Consider the following 21379-nt stretch of genomic DNA (forward strand, 5'->3'; position numbering starts at 1 on the left):
CATACAGGATGTGGCCTTCTGGTATTGGCTTCTTTAACTCCACATAATGCCATGTTGTTGCAGGTAGTACTAGTTTATTCCCTTTTGTGTTGAATAGCATTCCATTGTGTGGATGCACCACAGCGTATTTATGCATTCATCTGTTGAAGGACATTTGAGTGTTCCCAGTTTTGAGTGATTATAAAGAGTTGCTATAAATATTCATTGTATGAACATAAATTTCTATTTTTGTAGGAGAAATACCAGAAGTGGGAATGCTGAGTGATAAGGTAAATTTGTGTTTAACTTTGTAAAAAACGGTTGAATCATTTTCTGCAGTGACTGGATCGTCCATTTTATGTTGCCACCAGTTATGAATAAGACTTACAGTTGCTACGCGTTCTAGCTCGAACTTGATATTATCAGGGTTCTTTTGTTTTGGGGGTGTTTTTTGGAAATATTCTAATAAGGTGTGTAGTGGTATCTCATTATGGTTTCAATTGGTATTTCCCTAATGGCCACTGATATTGACCATCTTTCTGTGTGCTTATTTGCCACCTGTATATCTTTGGTGAAGGGTCTCAAATCTTTTGCCTATTTTTTAAAAAATTGAGTTTGCTTTCCTACTGTTGAGTTTTGAAAGTTTTTTTATACAATCTGGATACAAGTTATTTGTCAGATATGTGATTTGCAGATACTTTCTCCCAGTCCATAGTTTGTCTTTTTATTTTAATAGTGTCTTTCATAGACCAAAATTTTAAATTTTGATAAAATCCAATTTAAATTGTTTTCTTTATAGATAATACTTCTGGTGTCATAGTTAGCAACTCAGTGCCTAACCTTAACGTCATGCAAACTTTTCTCCATATCCCAAAAGTTCTGTATTTTTACCTTTTACATGATCCATTTTCAGTTAGTTTTTGTATAGAGTGGGAGGTTTTTTTAGTTCAGAGCTTGTTTTATTTTCTTTTGTTTTGGATATGGATGTCCAATTGTTCCAACACTATTTGTTGAAAAGACCAGACTTTCTTCAATGAATTGTTGGAAGATGCATTTTTATATGAGCTGGTATGAGTATAGTTTAATTGTTAAAAGAATGGGTTTTGAAGCCAGTCTGCATAAATTTGAATCCCAGTTCTTCCACTAATTACCTGTGTTACAATGACAAAGTATTTAACCTCTCTTTGCTTTAGTCTCCTTTTCTATAAAATGAAGATAATCACAGGACCTACCCTAAGATTGCTAGGAGAATTAAATAAGTTATAATGTGTAACACACTTAGAGCAGTGCCTGATGTTTAATAAGTGATGATTTAAGCTTAGGTCTGTGTAATTTTACGATTACTGTAGACATTGCAAGCATGTCCTGTAAAAATGTTTTATCAATCACATTCCCTACCAACAGTGTAGATCTTCCTATTTATCTGCCAGTGCTAGATATTATGGTCCTCTCTATTCTTTGTCAATTTGATAGACAAATAATGAGATGTCCTTTTAGTTTGTATTTTGGGATTTATAGGCAAGTAAATCCTCTTTTCATCTTTGTTGGTGTATCCCTTAGCTTTTGCTGAGTAGCAAGTCATCCCAAAACACAGTGGTAAAACAGCAAACATTTGTTATATATTATGATTCTGTAGGTCAGCTGGAAAATTCTTTGGTCTGGGCTGGATTGGCTGCTCTCCGTCGTCGGCTGATGGCTTGGCCGGGGTTGGGCGGTCTGGGACGGTTAACTTACATATCTGGTAGCTGCTCTGTGGGACCTTGGCTGGAATGGCTCGTGTCTCCTCTGTGTGGCCTCTCATCTTCCAGCAGGTTAGCCTGGGCTTCTCTTCCTGGTGATCTCAGGGTTCCACAGAACAGCAAGAGAGGGCAAGTCCAATGGGAAAGCACATTGAAAGCCTCTGTTTGTGTCACATTTGGTAATGTTTCATTAATCGAGGATAGTCCCATGGCCAAGCCTAGATTCAAGGGGGTGGAGAAGTAGACTCCTCTCTCAAGAGAAGGAAATGCAAAATCTTGTGACCATTTTTTTCCCCAATCTACTGATGTTGGCTATTTATGTTTCTTCCTCTATAAATTGCCACTGATTTATTGATTTACAGAATTTATTTATATAGTATACATATTAACTCTTTAAGTTTTACATATAACAACGTTTCCCACTTCGTCATTTAACTGCATTTAAGTAATCTTTTGCCGTGTAGAAGTTTTTGGCTTTTTCTATAGTGAAGTCCGTCAGTGTTTTCCTTTGTGGCTTTAAATATATTCATGCCTTTGGATGACCAGACTGTAAGCTTTTTGAAGGCAGAAACCAAATTTTGTACTTTTCTTCACCTACAAAATGCAGCATAGAGCCCAGTTCATAGTACTTATTAAGTAAATGCTTATTGAATGAATTCATTCCTGAGGGCCAGTCTCATTTACTTATTTATTTATCCATTTATGCACTCATCAGTACTTATTGAGTATCTATCTGGTGCCAGGAACTGTGCTAATTGTTAGAGAGACAATGGTGGGCAAAAAGCAAAAGAGACTTCTCTCATGGTGCTTAGAATGAAGCATTGTGGGTAGTAATGGAACTTAATATCAGTGAGACATGGGTTCAGATTCCATCTTTCTACTTGTGTGACCTTGGCACCTATTACTGAATATCCTTGAGTTTCAGATTTTCTTAACCTATAAAATAGAATATGAATACCTTCCTTCAATATTATTGTGAGAATTCAAATGGATAATGTTGGTAACACCTAGCGTAGTACCTATGATGCAGCATATAATAAACAGTGTTAGCTTTCTTCCCTACATGGTGCATAATCTGAGGCCTACTGCAAAGGCTAGCCTTCTTCCTTGGTCGCTCTCCTCTTGGCAACTACCAGAATCCTGAACTTCTCCTATTACACTCATTTCTTTGGTTTGCTCTTCTGATAGATCACAGGGTTGTCACTTTAACCTGTTCTTCGTCATTCTCTTTTTTGTGCAAGCAGATCGATCAAATTGCTTTCTCTGTTGGTAGCTGGGGAGCAGGGCAGTGAGGAGTTAAAGAGTTCTGTGGAATTCGGTCTTGGAGGACAGAGATACTTGGTTGTGGATGTAGGTATGCATGTAAGGGAAGAGGGATTCTTGGCAGGTGATCAAATGAGGAGAAGAATGCAGAAAGAGAGGGCGGCTTGGCTCCAAAGACAGACTCTTCTCACACCAGATACATTTCATGGCACTGAATGAACATGCTCCTATTAGAGAGCTTCCTTCTCTTGGGGGGAAGCGGACAGGAAAGATTATAGGGCAGCACTGTAAGGCTTGGGGGAATTTGTGAGATGGGCAACCCTCATTTCCGAGTATTCCCAATCTCTCTGTCCTGTTCCTTTTCCAGTTTTTTGGCTGCCTCTCCTCATTGTCTTTCCTCCCTTGCCCCAGTTTCTACCAAGCTCCAGGATTATCCAGGTACCATGCTGCCAGATCTGTAAACAGTCTAAATTCCTTCTCATTAAAGATTTGCCAATTTACACTGCTACCCTGGAGTGACAGAAGGGGTCCTGGAGAGAAATCAGCACTCGGTGTAGGGGCTGTGCCACTGCTCTTCGTGTGACCACCGACCGGTCTCTTTGCTAGGGCCTCAGTTTGCCCTTATAAAGCGTGAGGCTTGCACCACGCGCTCTCCTAAGTCCCTTCCAGTTTAAACAATCCTTGATTTGATGGTACTGTGTCTCCTCCACCTCATCTCACAGGATGGAGTTTGCATGTAAGTGTGCATGTGTGCTGGATGTTTAGTGAAGTCTCACTGTGCAGATGCTCTGCCTATTCCCTGGAAATAAAAAAGTTTCCTGACAACTGCCTCATGCTAATTCTAATGTTCTAACTAGAACATGTGGTATTTATCCTGGATGGGAAATTTTTGGAGTTCGAAGGTGGGAAGAGGATGCCATTTCCTCCAGCAGACAGAAAAGGGCCCTATTTGGCTGGGAGGCAGTGATGGGAAATGGGTATCCCCTTTGGGAATACCGGCTTGGCACGAATCATGGGTCAGAACAATTTGTCGTTAGAGAGACACAGCCTAGTCACATCAAGGATGTCCTTGTCTAACTTCAAACTCCCAACTATACAAAAAAGTTAGCAACTTCCTTTAGTTATTTCCAGTCTTGTTCAATTTGGTATCTTCTTGTTAATTGCCCAATATCTTCTTGGAAGGAACCCTGAGGATGAAGTTATTGCTTAGAGACTTACTACATACATAAAAAGATCATGGAGAACAAAAAAAGATTAAAGTCTTGGAAGCATGCCTGGGAACTGGATTTCTTCAGGGGAGACAAGAAGGCAGCAAAGATACTAAAAATGCTTTAACATAGGTTAGACACATAGAAATGGCGCCAGTAGTTCTTAGGATTTGATAAAAAGAAATTAATGCCAACTTAAGGATAGACTTTAGAAAAACCATTCTAGAAGTGAGTCCTATTAAACACTTAGTGTCATTACTCAAAACCCTGCTCGGTTGTTACCATTTGGGGAAAGACTTCTCTGACTATCTTCTCATATCCCTTTCACTTTGCTTGGGTAACTCCAACTCTCCTTCAGGCCAAATGTCGCTTTCTCATGGAGACTTACCTGATCCACGAACCTTTCCCCACTCCAGCCAAGTCTGGTTAAGTTCACCATTATGCTATCCCATAGCACCTTGTAATTCTCTCCCATAGTACCTATCATAGTTCCAGTGTCACGTTTATTTATGTGATTAGTTTTCCATATCTGTCTTCCACATTTGCCTGTAAGCTAAAAGGATTCAGATCATATCTGCTTTATTCATGTCGTGTCTCTAAGGCCAAGCGCAGTACCTAGCACATGGCACGTACTCGATACATTTGTTTAGTAAATGGGTGAATGGACATCTAAATGACTTAATGAGTATTTTTTAAACTGAAGAGGATTTTCCTTTTCTTGACAGCATAAAAAATAACCAACTAAAATCCGAACAATTCCACCAGTATCCTGGATAGTTCTGGGATTGTCTTTGCTTCTTTGGCACATTGCCACAGCCCTGATTCCAGAAATGCTTTTGGCTACAACTTTTTCAGTTCATTGCCAATCTCCTGATTTCAGAATGCTTTTGGCCAAGGTAGTGCTCATTGCCATTTTAAATATTTAGAACTTTAAGATCTCTACTGCTGTTACAAAGGTGAAATGATCAAGAACACCTTGGAAAAATTTTAAATGTGGTCAATACCAAATTTCCAAGAAACCATACAGATACTTGTTCTTAAGACATGATAACTTATTCCAAGCACATATTAGTGGAACTCCACCCAACCCTACAATTCTGAGTGATAAGAAGCACCAGGGAATAACCTCACCATGCAGTAATTTAACCTGCTTTTTCCTTGTGGCTTGCCAGTGCTGAGAACATCAGGGAGTGGGGTAATCAGACACAGACCATCTGCAGCTGTGCTGAACTTGAATGTGGAACGGGAGGGACAGAAGGCTAATTCGAGGAAGCAGTTGTGCTGCAGTGCAATGTATTTTCCTTGATATTCATGTTTAACCTTTCCTTTTCCTCATCTGTTAAAAAAAAATAGTTAAAAGTGATGATGACCTTTGAGGTTTTATGTGTTTTTATTTAAGCAAAATCATTCTTTTTTTCCAGATGAAAACTTATGTGAAGCCCAAATTTGAAAAACAGATGAAAGTTGAGCTGCTGGGTGAGAGTGTATATGTGTGTGTGGGTCGCTGGAGTCCACTCTCTTGATTTCATCTCCACCACTCTCAGAAACCTCTGGAACAGCTGTTTTAGAAAATGAGAAATAACTCCTTGCAACACAGTTTGAAAAGCATGGCTTAGTCTCTAATTTCTAGCTCAATTTAGTTGTATTATTTGGGTGTGGATTTAGGTCCACAATTGTTTCTATTTTTAAATAATTTTTATTTTTAAATAAAGATATTTCCATGTCTTAGATAATGGGTCATTATTCAAAGCAATCCTGAATACAAGAAAATCTAAATAAGAAACAAGATTTAAACAACATTTTGAGTTCACCACAATGGGCTTTAGTGAGAAAATGTTTCTGTGAAAGATTAGATGCTGTTCAGTATAGCACACAGAAAATATAATGAGCAAAACAACATCTCAGGATATTGTTATGCTTCAATTGTGATGAATGATCATTTATTAACTTGGCTGATGCCATGCTATGATGGCAAGTATTTCCTTACAAACAAGACACACTTTTATGCAAATATTGAAAAGTGTTCGCAAGGTCTTTGCTAAGGAAAAATAGTATCAATCCCCCAAACATATAAGATGTATGAAATTCAATATGCATCTTACTTACTTATAGAAAACTCTTAGTCTTGATGATGAAGCGTAAATTGAATTAATTAATAAATTTGATCAGAGCCCTTCCGGCTCTGGTTGTGATGAACAATTCAATACCAGTCCCCAGCTGGTAGGGGGATAGTGCAGTAATATAAGGAAAGATGTTAGCACAGGGGCTGTCATTGGTATGAGCCAGATGGGATCTATTTTTTGGCAATCATTCTTAGGAAAATGTTCCTACTAGCAGATTCCTTTGGTGGCACCAGCTGTACAGTTGAAGTCATACCTTTCACAGTGTCAGTAGCAGACTCTTTCAAGAAGCCACAGGCCTCTGCTCCTCTATTCTCTTTGAAAGACTAAGTTTGGCCACTCTCCTCTTCCCTTTTTAAAAATTTTATTTAATCCATGTTTTTTTCTTTTAGCACTGTGGAATGACATCACATTTCCTATTATTAGTCCAAAGGAGAGAGAAAGAAAAAAAGCATTATTTGGATGCAATCCTAGGAGATTTGGAGCAAGTGTAGGAATAAATGATGAGATATATATATATGTCTATGGATCTTGATTTCCTTCCAAATGCACCTTCTTAAGGGAAAGGCAATAACATTGACTTTTTTCATTTAATTTTTCTGCATAGGTAGTATTCAAATGGTTCAAAAGCCAGTATACATAAGTTTACAGTGAAAAGTCTTCCATCATTGTCCTCCAACTACCCCATTCTCCCCAATGGGTCACTCTTGTTCATAGTTTCCTGTATCACTTTCCATAAATTCTTTAGGCATATACAAACAAGTATAAATATGGATTCTTGTGTTAGGAAAACTAATCAGATGATTTTAATATCTGTTCCAGGAACCTGGTAGGTGTTTCTTCTCATATCCAAAGCTCTTCTACCAAATCCTTCTGATATTTTATTGTAAATGGTGTTACAAAGTACAGAGAACTCACCGGTGGAAGAGGACTTCCTATAACTGGCATGCTGAACAAGGGTAGCAAAGTGTAGACAAGTCCAGACTCTCAGAGTACACAATTTCCCTTTCTGTCACTGAAAGTAAAGGGAGAGAGCCAGAGGAGCAACAGATCCATACCCAGAAACAATTTACAGATGAAGTGTGGTTGCCTTTTCAAATCAACTGCTTTTTCTATTATTTCCTGAAGTCATTAAATAAACCATGACCAGTGCCGGGGCAGTTCAGCGAATTCAGAACAGATCCCTTGGTTTTGGCAAGTCACTCACCTGGCCCTAGAAATGGGGCTGGATTGAACCGGAGCTGAAAGAATTACAGTGTTTCCTTCCTCTCGATGACTCTCTCTGGGAACATGCCTGGAATGAGTGAGTGTGGGAGGCGAGGTGGTGTTCGCTCAGAGGCAGGGCTGGGTGTGCCTGTGGAAGCAGTGCTGTGCTCCGGGGTTATTTTGGGAGGCTATAATTCCACTGCTAGGTTTCCTAGCTCATCTGCTCTTACAACATTTTTCTTATCCTAACTTCCGTCCCCTCTCTTGAGATCTTGAAGTTCTCAGTGAAGCTAGAAGCAAGATAGATGGTTCAGGGGTCAGTCTTGGAAACCCATTCTAGTCAAAATTTTCTCACTCAATCCCATGTATTGAGTTAACATTACCAGAAAAAATGCAGCTCTTAACTCCCACTCATATTAAGACTTGACTTTTGAAATTCTTCTTAACTAATTAGATAAAAACACAACTCCTAGTTGGATCATCCTCAAAACATCATTTATACATCAAACATTGGCAATGGCCATTAAGAACAAATTGTTTGAAGACTTCATGGCAGGCACAGTGCTTGGCATAAGTAAGTGCTCAAAAAAGATCTGGTAAATAAATACCAGTTAGCCCCAAATGCTCAACAATGATTGATCATGTTTCTATGGCATTTTGTAAAAGCTAATATTTGCTTCTTCCCCTATAAATTCAGTAATTGTCAAAATGGTCTTTTAAAAATGGGCAAAAAGGTCAATTTAGTCTCAGGAGAGCACTTTCATTGTTAACCCCATTCTAGAAGTGGGAGCCAAGTGAATAGATGGACTGAATCAGGAAGATCTGGAATAAAATTTGCCCATCCATCCATCCAACAAATACTTATTAAATCCTCTATATGTTGAGACTAGGCAGGATATTCCTATATAAATCAATGTGAACAAAACAGCTTCACTTCTCATCCTCATGGAACTTACCATCTAGGAGAAGAGAGATTAAATAAAACAATCAAAGATTATGGTAATGTTTACGAAGGAAACCAACAGGAGGCTGAATTAGAGGACAATGGGATGAGAGTGTGTAGATATTGTAGATAAGGTAGGCAGAGAAGCCCTCTATGAGAAAGGCATTTAAGCTGAGACTCAAAGGATGAGCAGAATTTAGCCATGCAAAGAGTTGAGAAGATCATTTCTGGTGCAGGGATCAGCATGTGCAAAGGCTCTGAGGTAGGAAAGGACATCGTATATCAAGGGAACTGAAAGACTGGTGAGAATTTGAATTCCAGCTCTGACTTCAATAGCTGTGGAAAATCGAATAGGCTACTCAATCTTTTGAGCCCTCATTTCTTCATATTTAAAAATGAGCTAATGGCACATACCTCACAGGGTTGTTGGGAGAATTTAATGGGTATTAAATGAGATAACATGTAGCTTACTTGACTCACTTTATCTCTACACAAAGGTCTCTGAGACTCCAGTTGGTCCTCGTGACCCAATGTGCTCAACCTGTCTAGTCTCCTAACCATTTTATGTAGTCTTGGGAATCAATCATCACTGGAACCAAAGAATGTCCTCCATCCCTGATTTTTCCACACTCAACAAGAGGAGAGAATAGGCACAGATTCCACTTGCTCATCTTATAAACTTTGGAAATCAAAAGAGAAGAGAGAGAGAGAAATACTGAGAAAGTGAAATGAGAGGATTTTCTTTTTTAAAATGTGCTTCATTACTTATGGAATAAATTTATAGAATACATTGTAAAGGTCAGGTAGGATTTTGTTTTTACATCTGAGGAAGGTTGAGGTTTGGAACTAGTGTTCAGAAAACAGAATAAAGAGAAATGAGTATCCCCATTGGGTAATCAGTAGATGGCAGACACAGTGCTTGGCAAGTTATGCACTTTATTTCATTTAATCTCCACAAGAATCCTGCAAGACAGGTCTCCTTAGCCTCATTTTGAAGATGAGGCTCAGAGGGAAACACTGACTTCACTCAGTCCCTCTCTTATCTTGTGGAATTTAATATGGAATTGAACAATTCTTTGATAATGATGAAAGTCTATGAAGTTAGTATATGGTGTATGTAGTTATATAGTTTTTTAAAACACCTTATTCTTGTGGTAGTACCACATTATCATTAATTGATTAGTCATTAATGATGATAAATAATAATGATAATTATTAATTACAATTGACAATGATAATAATGCCATTGTCATGAATTTATTTCAACAAACACTTACTGAATACCTAATTGCATCTCAGGTATTATAGTGGGTAGAGATACATAGTGCACCGCTTGTTTTGGGCATGGAGAATAACTGATAGTCCACTGCAGCTAGGGTGTGCAGTGGGGCAGGAGTGGTTAGCAGCTTCTAGCTGATGAAGGGTCTTGATGCCATGATAAAGAGTTTTGGATCTTGTCCTATGAAAGATAGGCACATGATCAGAGTAGCACTTTAGAAAGACTGCTCACATAGCTATTTTTAGACAAGGCTTTCTAAGCACCAGTTTATCCTGTAAGGTCATGTTGATAACCTTTATCGTACATTGTGCTCCCTTTATCTTTTCAGGAACAGTGGATGGTGCCATGGACTTGATCTTGATCAATTCCCTACCTCTTGTGTCTGATGCTGAAACATCCCTCACCTGCATTGCCTCTGGATGGAGCCCCCACGAGCCCATCACCATAGGAAGAGACTTTGAAGCCTTAATGAACCAGCACCAGGATCCACTGGAAGTTACTCAAGATGTGACCAGAGAATGGGCTAAAAAAGTTGTTTGGAAGAGAGAAAAGGCTAGTAAAATCAATGGTGCTTACTTCTGTGAAGGGCGAGTTCGGGGAGAGGCAATAAGGATACGGACCATGAAGATGCGCCAACAAGGTAACATACCCCTTAGTTGTGGGCAGTTGAGGTCCACTGAGACACACACACACACACACACACACAAACACACACACACATGCCTTTTGTTTTAGTAGCTGCTCACTCAGAGGCTGAACATGAGCTGCCTGAGTATGATGCTTGAAGATCTTGTCTGCCTCTTTCCAAGGCTTGCTGTCTCTGGTACACAGAACATTAGAGATCAAAGAGACCATCAGTGCAACTCCCTCACTTTCAACCCCTGCACTAGACACTGTGCCTAGTTCATGAGATGAAATGAAATATATCATATATTCTACTAAGGGCTCCGGGATCCTTACAGAGATATGAACATGTTATGTGTATGTGGTATAAAAATCACAGCAATGAAGACAACTCTCCATTGCCTCTTGGCTCTTTTGAACTTTTTCGTTCGATTTTTTGTTTTGCTTGCCCCTGAGTATTCTAAATATAGTTAAGTTTTTCAGGGAAAAAATATAGTAAAAAATCAAAAAGTGAAACATCTATCAATAACTCAATCTAATTGGTTACTTGGTATATCAGTTATCTGTTGTTACAATAATGATGTGTAACACACAACCACAAACCACAGTGGTGTACAATAATAAGAGTTTATAGCTTGTGAGTCTAAGTCAGCTGGGTTGACTAGGGGCCTCTGCTGATCTTGGCTGGGCTTTCTCACATGTGTGGGTGGTGGCTGGCTGTGGGCTTATTCGGCTGACCTTGGCTGGGGCAACTTGGCTCTGTTCCATTATCCTTTAGCAGGCTAACCAAGCTAAGTTCTCCTGGAGGTGGCAGAGGTGCAAGAGAACAAGTGGTGGAAGCATATGAGGCTTCTTGAACCCTAGACTCAGTATTGTACACTCTCACTTCTACCTAATTTTACTACCCAAAGCAGGTCAAATAGCTGAGCCTAAAGTCAGAATGGGAGGTACTACCAAGTTAAATGGAAGGAGTAAGGATACAGGGAGGGATGAAGAATGGGGACCCTTTTTGCAGGCTACTATTCTTGGAAAGAGACCATAATTTAATTTTAGCAGTCAGGTCCCCAAGCCTAGCTCACAGAACTCCAGAACTTTGAAGGAGGATGTTGAGAGCCTTCTGCAAGGGGAGAGTGTTACTCCTTGCTTCTGCCTCACGAGGCAGTGATGTGGTGAGCCTTTCTCCCATAATAGAAATGTGTCCTAAGCAATATCTTTAGGCCAGTCCATGGATGGCTGTTGGAGGAGATAGCATTGAAAACATTCTTTAGTGATTCTGTTCTGCTCTAAGGCTCCAAGGCTGGACAGGGAGGTAGCCTTCTAGTGTTCTTGATGCTATCTGCTGGGAGGAAGGTACAGATTTCAGCAGAGATAACCTCTGCTTGTTCTCACTGGAATGATCTGGCCCCTTACCCACAGCCCCCTTTTCTGGCTGGTCTACCTAGAATGAAGGAGTCCTTACCAAATTAACATCATCGTAACCACAGGAGGCTGTGGACTGAGTGTGTCGTTTCATGAGATAATGACAATGTAAGTTCTTCAGGGTTTAATTTTTAATTGTGAAACTGATCCAGATAAGTAACACACCTTTGCACGTTTCTCTGATTGGCAGTTTCTTATATAAGAATGTGCAGTTTTTTAGATCAGTGCTTCTCAAAGTTGAAAGTGCTTATAAATCACCAGTGGGTCTTGTTAAATGTGGACTCTGATTCAGTAGGTCCTTAGGGTGAATCCTGAGATTCTGCATTTCTAACAAGGTCCCAGTGAAAAGGTACCCCTGAGCCGTGGACCAGACTTTAAGGAGCAGGAGTTTAGAGTTAGCCCCTAGCTTGGGTCCACCTGTAAACATTTCTTTGAATTTGCCAGTGGTGGTAATTAAAAGATTTGAAGGCAGCAAACTCATTTTAAGGTCAAAAGTGATAAAATCACTATTCATTAGATTAGAAATAAAGGAAAGAGTTTTCTTAGCAAAACTGTGATGTTCACCTTTAAATGACACTAGGCGACTGGGAAAAGTGCACAGCAGAAATTCCCAGGAATGCGGCTCTCCGGTGAGGGAAGAGAGGTTGAACAAAGGATGTGAGGTGTGCCAAAGCTATCATGGCTGACAAGGCAGCTCTATTATTTTTCATATTTCATTTGGGATTTGGTTTGTATAAAGAGTTATGTCCTTCTGCTGATGTTTCCACATTCTGAATGAAGATGGTCTGAGATTTGTGCCAGTGGTTCCATAGGAACGTAATGTGCAGTGCCATGGCGCCCTTTCTGGGCTGTCCTGGGGCTGTCGTTGACGATGTATAAATAAGAACCTGTAGAGAATATTAAACCGGAACACTAGGAATCAAAAGCCAACTGTAGTGATCCCTCCAAACTGAGAGTCCAGGTCACCACAGATAAAGGATAGCTCAAGTTCAGTTAAATGAGGCGAAGGCAGGCGTGGATAGCCAGCAACGGTGGAGAGAAGATGGCTTTTAGATTTATATCCACCTGAGTTTTAATTCTTTCTCCACCACTTACCAGCTGTGTAGTCTTCGGCAAGTTAACCTGCATTGGTCTCATTTTTCATCATCTGTGAGATGGGTATAATAATATCTTCAAAATTGTCTTGTTCTAAATAAGATGGTATATGCAAGAAGCCAGTTCCCATGAGTGCATTTAAGATAAGATTTGATTTACATAATAGATGCTTTGCCAAATGCTTGTGTAAAGAGAGACTTTGCAGAATAAGTTACATAATAATAACGCTAGCAGTTTGTAAATGGTGGGAATGGGATCTGATGCCAACAGATCTGACTTCAGAGCCTGTACATATGACTCTGTCCTGCCCTCTGTATGTCGCTCTCACTTAATGTTAACCACCCTCCCCCATTCTGAGCACGTGTTTTGTAAAGTAGAGTGAGTCCAACTGAAACACTAAGAAAGCCATCCAGGGCACAGAGGAGAGGCATGGGAGTGGAAGTCAGCCAGACATGTGGCTGAGCCCAGCTCTGCACCTGAACTCTATGACCTAGGGCAAGTTACTTAATTGAAATCATAGTTTTCGCATCTGAAAAAAAATGGGGAAAGAGATTTTACCACATGCATTTGAGAATCAAATGAGATCATCAACATTATCCGGCTCACAGTAAATGTTCAATGATTATCATTATTATAGTGCCTTGGAATAAGCAATAATTTACTGGGACTGTTAATTTTCCTACTCAATTGTGGAAAATTTTAACATCATCTATTAACATAATTGTGGAGATTTCTACAAAATAGAAAAATAGGTAGTACTTTCTCTCTCGTGTTTAATAATAACGTTTTAATAATAACAACACCTCAGCATCAGGCTGTTGAGCTGATTCGGTTTCTTTTGCAGACCATCCAATGGCTGAAATATGGTGCGAGGAAAGTGATATCATTTATGGTGAATTAGGAAAACCTCCAAAACTCTGTCTTCATGACACTGTTAATTGCCTAGTAAATCATCGTGGGAACTCAGAAGTGCCTGCCCAGGGACACAGCAGGATAGGATAAACATCCATATATTCCTGCTCGCTGCTGACTCCCGCATCTGGGGAGGAAGTGGAAAATCCATTTGCCATGTGCCAAAACATGGCTTGAGTTGGCTCGCATAGCCCAACTAGCCAAACTGTTTTTATCAATGGCATCATCCAAAAAAGTCAAAGGCAATTTGTTCAAACCTCACTGGTGATTTCATTCAGGGGTAAGGAGGCAGAAATGAAGTTTGAAATGTTTTCACACCCCAAGATCTGTTTGAGAGTGTCCCATCAGAGGAAACATAGGTTATCTTTCTTTCTATTTTCATTTAAGAAATAGCTGTACTTTAAGAACACCAAAATTCCCACACATGATTTGTGAAGTTTATAGAGAGGAGCCATTTGTATCTAAATGACACAAATAAACATGTTAAAATGCATAAAGAAAATAGGAAAATTTGAAGTCAGACATTCATTTATTCTTTCATTTCACAAGTATTCTTAGGCCTCTGTGCCTCACTCAAGAAATGCAATGATGTTAACATTTTCTGAATACTTCTTGCATGCCTGATGTTCCCTTGGTAACTTGATATACATTACTGTATAATTTAGTCTTTACCAAATGCATGTCTGATTTGAACTATTATGACCCCATATTAATAGATGAGGCTAAAAGCAGTTGTAACTTAGGGGCATTCCCAGCATTGGCTCCCAGTATTGGCCCTGGGAACGGTAACACTCACCTGATCCCAGAGGCCAAGCCCTACCTACCACCCTGTGCTACCTTTCAGGACAGACTGCCTTCCTGGAATGCTCAGTCCAGTAGGGGAGATACACTGAGTGGGGCTATAATGGGAACACGCAGGTATGAGGCACTTAACCTGGATTCCAGGGCCATATAAGGTCCCTGGAGAAAGTGACATCTAAATAGAAGCTGATGCATAAGTGGGAGCTGGTGGGATGTACGACAAAAGAAGGAGAAGAAGGGAAGGCAGGAAGTTCATGACTTGGACGTGAGTGATCACATGGTCTGTTGGCGGAACTGAACTATGAATCAGAATGGCTGGAACTGAGAGCTAAGGATGCAGGCCTGGAGGAGGATGAGTCTGGAGAGCTGGTGTTGTGGAACAAGTGGGGAGGTCTTGAGTTTGTGTCTCAACTTTCACACTTATTCACTGTCAGGAAGCCTTGAGTAAGGGACTTAGTCACCTTTAACTCCATTTCCCACGTCAGTAGACGTGGATATCCTGTCTTCACGGGGCTGTTGTGAAACTATAGAAAATAATAATGGACGTAAAACTACGCTGTTACTCTTAGTCCTTATCTATCATTAAATTAAAGGAAACAACTGAAATTTTGCTCAATTATTTTTCATCAATGAGAAACATCTTTGTTTATAATGTTTACTACCATCTATTCTCTTCTCCAGTCCTTAAGGCATAAGTGAGTTGTATTCTTAGTTAAATTCTTTCGACTAATTAGCCCATCCCAATGATCTTGAGCAAGTCATCTAACCTAGGCCTCAGCAATCTCATTTATAAAGTGAGGTGGTAGGCCTTTAAAGCCTTTTGAGGGCTAGCATTATACAACCGATGAGAGGTCTCTGGAGCCAAGTTACCTGGTTCAAATCCTGGCTGTCTCATGAAATTGCTGTGTAATCTTAGACAAGTTACTTAATCTCTCTGTACCTTAATTTCCTCATTTGTAAAATTAGAATAATTGTAGTTCCTATCTCATAGAGATAGTATGAAAATTAAATATATGTAAAGTGCTTAGAACAATGCCTGGTCCCTAGTAGGCACTATTAAAATGTGCTTATTTCTTTCATGATCCAGTTAAGTCATGTGACATCAGTCTTATGTCAACACATTGTGTACGGGCTGGCCTCCTGGGTTCCAAAGTATAACATCAAGGCTGTGGACCCCTTCCTTAGTGCTCAGCAGAGAACAATCAACAGAGAGACATTAATGCAGGAGGTGGCAGGCTGGACAGCCAGTGGAACTCTGGGGTGACTGTGTTCCTACCTAGGAAAACAGGGAGCTTAAAAGGCACAAAGTCTCAAATAATAAAGAGCCACAGTGTGGGGAAAAAGAAAAGCCACAATGGAGTTGTGCCTAGTAGGGAATCTCAGTTCCTTTTCAGAACACAATGCTGAGGGAGAAATCCCACGGTCACCTAAACAATTTTCATACAAAGGGTCAGAAAATATAAACAAACCGCACAGAAAGGAGCAACAGCGTGACATGGTCAGAAAAACTCTCCCAGGAGCCCAGGAGCGCAGGGGCCCAGGGGCATGTCACAGGGAGCAAGAGCTGCCCACGTTAGAATTGCTGAATGCAGCACCTTGTCAGAGTGAGAGGGAGACCCCAAAAGTCCCCTCACACAGTCCCCTGCTTGCCTTCCCTATATGGCCGGTCCATTTGAGTACTGCTGAGAAGGCTGCCACTCATGTCCATATTACCAATGTCAGCACAACAGTGTGGCTGTTTATTTATATTTGGGAAGGATACTGACCTCTTCTAAGCACCTGGGGCCTTGGCATACATCATTTAATATTTCTAACAATCTTTTAAGGTAAATATTTTTACTTCTACCTGACAGATGAGGAAACTGATGTTCAGAGGTGAAGTAACTCGCTCAGAAGGACAGTAGTGGTAGAGGGTGGCCTCAAGCCCAGGGCTATCTTATCCCAGGGCTCACAGTGCCCTTTGATCTACACCATTCCCATCTGTGTTTGCCCCATGTCACTGTCTGCACCAAGGCATTTATGTAGGGGTCCTGGCAGGCCACTCTGCCTGGGTCAGTAGGCACAGAGGAAAACAAGCAGGCGAACCTAAAGCCCTGGTCCTTCTGAGTGTGGGTCAGAGGCAACTTCTGGCCTCCTGGGTTAGCTCTCTAAGCCAGCAGTGCACATGGCACTTGGTCAGCCTCTCTCAAGCCACCAGTCGGAAAGTCACAGATGAGACAAGAATGAAGGCTGACTCACCCACGGTCCTCAGCGAGAGTCTCTCTGGTCCTCAAGACTTGGTCCTAGGCTGAAACTCTATAAGAATTCAGACCTTAGGGCACAGAGTGTTTTGCTATTGGTCTCAAATTTAGGTGCATTCTGGTCAGAGAATTTGTTCTACAGGATATTGATTCTTGGTTATTCATGGAGATGTGATTTATGGCTTAACAGGGAAGCAATATGCTTGAAAATAACATGTATTCAGATAGCTGGGTACAAGGATCCATGAATATCCAACAGACCTTTAATTGTGTTGTTTAAATCTATCTTTGTCCTTGGTATTTTTGGTCTGTTGGATGAATCAGTTTCTGAAAGTATCCATTATGCTTGTGGATTTGTCTGTTTCATCCTTTAATCCAGGCAGTTTTTATTTCAGGGGTTTTAAAGCTCTGTTGTTAGATGCATATATGAGTTCAGGATTATTATATCTTCCCAGTGGATGGGTCCTTTTTATCATCATGTAAAGACCATCTTTATCCCTAAAATTTTATTTTGGCTTTAGAATAAGTTTTTCTTCTGATATACATATTGCAATATCAGCTTCTTTCAGTTATTATTAGTCCGGTATATATTTTTCTGTCCCTTTATTCTCAATCTTGTGTGTATGTCATTATGTTTAGCTCATGAAAAGAGCACATAGTTATATATATTTTTTTAATTCATTCTGAAAGTCTCTAGCTTTTAACGTAGATTTGGCTTCTGCCATTTTGTTCTGTCTTTTCTGTGTTCCATGATTTGGGTTGTGGGGGGTTCCCCCCCCCCTCCTTTTATGTCTTCTGTTTAGTTTCATTCTCTCCTGCCCTCCAGCTACAGAAGGAATTCTGTTTCTCTTTTTTTATTGGTGATCCGTACATTTTTTACGTTGACTTAAATTATATGTCAATTATACCTCAATAAAGCTGACATTAAAAAATTGGCTTAACTTCATAAAGCCTGAAGTTAATCCCCCCTTATTCTTGTAGTTGTGGCTTTCTGCAGGTTATGGTGTCAGTTAAAGGAATTCAGAAAATGTTGTGGCTGGAAGTACGTTAGAAGATTTTATTCACACATCTTGTCCAATAAACTAAGGAACTCAGGCAATGTGGTGTTCCAAGCCAGACACAGAGACAGAAGTTTCCAAAATGATCTTATAAGACAAATATACAGTAACTTCTCCAGTCTCCTCCTAGTACTGTTCAGTCTCATGACTATGCCAGTTCATATACAGATAATTAAAAGGTAGAAGGCAAGTATTGGATCCCATCTTTGACTTATTCTTCAATATTCCAATATTTACAGCATTAGTAATAAATATAGCATTGTGCTGATTCCGTTTGAGAAATGCTTGGGGAATTCTAAAGCAATGAGAATTATTTGGAGCCACAATAACCCAAAAGGACAAAGGGACAAGCCATTTGGCAAATGTCTGGCCATTCATATTCCTTTCCACTTTGAGGAAACTTGGTAGGGATTTGAAGAATGCTGGCAGATTCATACTTAATATAGTTTATAGTTAATATCAGGTCTTCATTTGGTAATAGATATTAATTGGCACAAAGTCCTCAGCACCCCCCAAAACAATTGCATGGAAAAATTGTGTATATGCATATTGTGTGTATATATTTACCTTTTTACAGAGGAAGTGACCATTCCTTTCATCTGATTCTTCAGAAGGTATATAACCTCAAGAAAGGTTAAAGCACCTTAGCTACCACTGTTTTTAATACGAAGACCAGCTGACTCCTGCCTATCGCCAGCCCTCATCTTCTAAAGTTCAAAGTTTAGTCGCTCTTGAAGAAAGTGTGCGATCTGATTTTTCTCATTTGTTTTCTCTCGCTCTTTTAAAAGCTTCCTTCCTACCAGCTACACTAACTATGACTGTGGACAGGGGAGATAATGTGAACATATCTTTCAAAAAGGTGTTGATTAAAGAAGAGGATGCAGTGATTTACAAAAATGGTGAGTATGTGTTTTGTTTCCTTCCAGCACGATGGTGTGAGACATCAGATAGCACAAAACATATCGAGTTGTTATCCTATTGCAGTCTTCGGGACAGACGTTTGAAGCACAGCTCCTATGAGGCAGGCTAAGGCAATTCTGTGATAGAAGCTCTCCCAGGCAAGGTTTGTTGATTTAGTCCAATAAATTAAAGTGGAGAGTCATATACATACATGAATGTGCATATATTGTACATTTATGGATGTACAATATGAATTATGGATGTACCATAAAACCCCATCCTGATGTGATTTCTGCCATGTAAAATGTTTGGTTGTTTGATTGCAAGTTTAAGGAAATGACCAGAGTGAACCTGGGAGCCAATTGGCAGTAGTTCTGGGGGTCCAAGTGTGCAATCCAAATCTGTCTAGGGCCAACTACGGTTTGGCATCCCTTGGTGGCAGTTGTCTGGTTGAGCTGAAATATTTATGGGGATTATTCTGAGTTCTGTGGAGGGATAGGGCTTCCAGATTGGAGTGATTCTAGGTATCTCCTGGTTAATCAATTAGTTGGCAGGGTTACCTGACATCTCCCACCAGCTTTGCCTGTTCAGCTCTCCCTGCAGAAGATAAGAACTCTAGCCTACCCTTGTTTCATGTGTTTCGTAGTGGGTCCCATAGACTAACCTATCTGCTCAGTCACCATAGCTTTCTTGACTGTTAGGAGAGCACCAAATAGCTCAGCCTTTTCATTCCTCAGCCACATCCAATATGCTAGAGCACATTTTCCATGTCAGGTCAGGGAAAGCTGATCGAGTGGAGGGACCAGACAAGGAAACAGGAGTGTTTGAGTGTGACCATTGTTCTCCGCTCTCCTCCCTTACCAGGTTCCTTCATCCATTCAGTGCCCCGGCACGAAGTACCTGATATTTTAGAAGTGCATCTGCCTCATGCCCAGCCCCAGGATGCTGGAGTGTACTCGGCCAGGTACATAGGAGGAAACCTCTTCACCTCGGCCTTCACCAGGCTGATAGTCCGGAGTAAGTGACTGAGAGCCCGCCATCTGTGATGGTATAGTTGTTAGGATTTTCAGTTGCAAGTAACAGAAACTGACTCTGGCTACTTAATCAAAAACCAGGGATTGGTTCGAAGTTTACTAAGGACTCTTAGAAAATTGATGGAAAAGCTGACAAGCAAGTTTCTAGAAAAGATAGGCTCCAAGGAAGATCTGGGGCTCAGCGCTGTGGGAGAGAGGGTGGGCTTTCTCTCAAGGATGCTAACTTAGCTTCAGTGATGTTTCTTTGAATTCCAAATTTTGAATTCCCAGGAGAGAGAATCAAATTCTACTCGCCTAGACCAATGAGCTGTAAACAAGGATGGGACCACATCCTACAGTGCAGGCAGTAGGACCTCACGCTTGAATAGCAGCATCATTCCTAGAAAAAGTGGGAATCACAGCGAGCTGGCGTCTCCCTGCCAGGTGTCTGCTACAGAGGGATGAGCTGGGCCTTCTGGGTTGGTCTAATATCTAGTCAAACATTTAGTCTGTAAATCCCACACTTTCCAGATCATTTAACTCTCTAATGTGATTTCTATTTTCAGGTTTGAAAAATACAAAAGTTAGAACTAGTGAAAACAATTTTTTCCCGTATCGTAACTATCAAAATGGAGACTTACTGTCACCAGCAGTTTTCACAAGAAATTGATCTACAAAAAGTAAAAAATTTGCCCTGAATTTTCCCCAGCTATGCCAGGTAGTTATGATGTTGAATATTCAGGCCTTCGGGTCTAAGTAGTTGGATGCTCTGTCATTCCTCTAAAGGTTGTTATCTCTAACGCACGAAGAGTATTTATTTTGCTTTGCATTATATTCATTCATTCATTCATTCAACAAATATGTGTAGATTGTACCTCTGTGTCAGGCATTGTGTTGGTGTTGGGAATACAAGGATGATAAGATGAATCACTGTCCCTTGGGTAATTCCAAATCAGAACAGGTACATTTATAAATAGACAAACAGATATAGCGATATGACAGTACGATTATGAAAAGTGTGATTCATCTAGTTTGGGCGGATGAAATCCCCTTTTGTTCCACTGCACTCATGGAGAGTCTGAGTGGCAAGGATACAGTTTGCATTCATTTCATTTGGATAGTTTTTCTCCAGTCTGATACAGCACCAGCTGCCAGGGGTACTCAGAGTTGGGGCAAATGGCAGACTTTCCAGCAATATCAGAAACATCAGATGTTGATATATAGTAAAAGGTTTAAAGCTTTTTTTTAAATGTCAAAACAAAGTCGAGTCTACCTGACTTAGCGTAGACTCGAATTTAAAATTCACTTGAACTTTTAAGATAAAGCAAAAGACTTCAACACATTTCGATCTCCACGTTGTCTCTTTTCAGATTGCTGGGAGCACACGTTTATCATCTTTTGCTCTTAGGAGTATTTCAGTGGAACTGTCTGAGAAGCACAGCCAATATCTAAAATCACTCTAAGAAAGTTTGAGTCGGGCCACAGTCATCCCATTTAAAAGTATTTTTCCCCAGTGTGTGCTCTTTGATGTTTAGTAAGGAATGAGGTAGAACTGAAGGCATTTGTCCATTCCCCATAAC

General features: G+C 40.2%; 1 protein-coding gene across 1 annotated transcript in view; it reads left to right on the top strand.

Annotated features, from left to right (window-relative positions):
* Positions 1–21379, top strand: part of TEK (TEK receptor tyrosine kinase) — a 104332-nt gene that overhangs the window by 36692 nt on the left and 46261 nt on the right. Inside the window, exons 2-4 of the mRNA XM_001497116.7 lie at positions 10066–10377; positions 18675–18785; positions 19651–19803. Of these exons, the coding sequence (XP_001497166.2) occupies positions 10066–10377; positions 18675–18785; positions 19651–19803 (576 nt within the window). The remainder of the gene's footprint in view (positions 1–10065; positions 10378–18674; positions 18786–19650; positions 19804–21379) is intronic.

The sequence above is a fragment of the Equus caballus genome, chromosome 23 (assembly GCF_041296265.1).
Source record: "Equus caballus isolate H_3958 breed thoroughbred chromosome 23, TB-T2T, whole genome shotgun sequence".
NCBI lineage: Eukaryota > Metazoa > Chordata > Mammalia > Perissodactyla > Equidae > Equus > Equus caballus.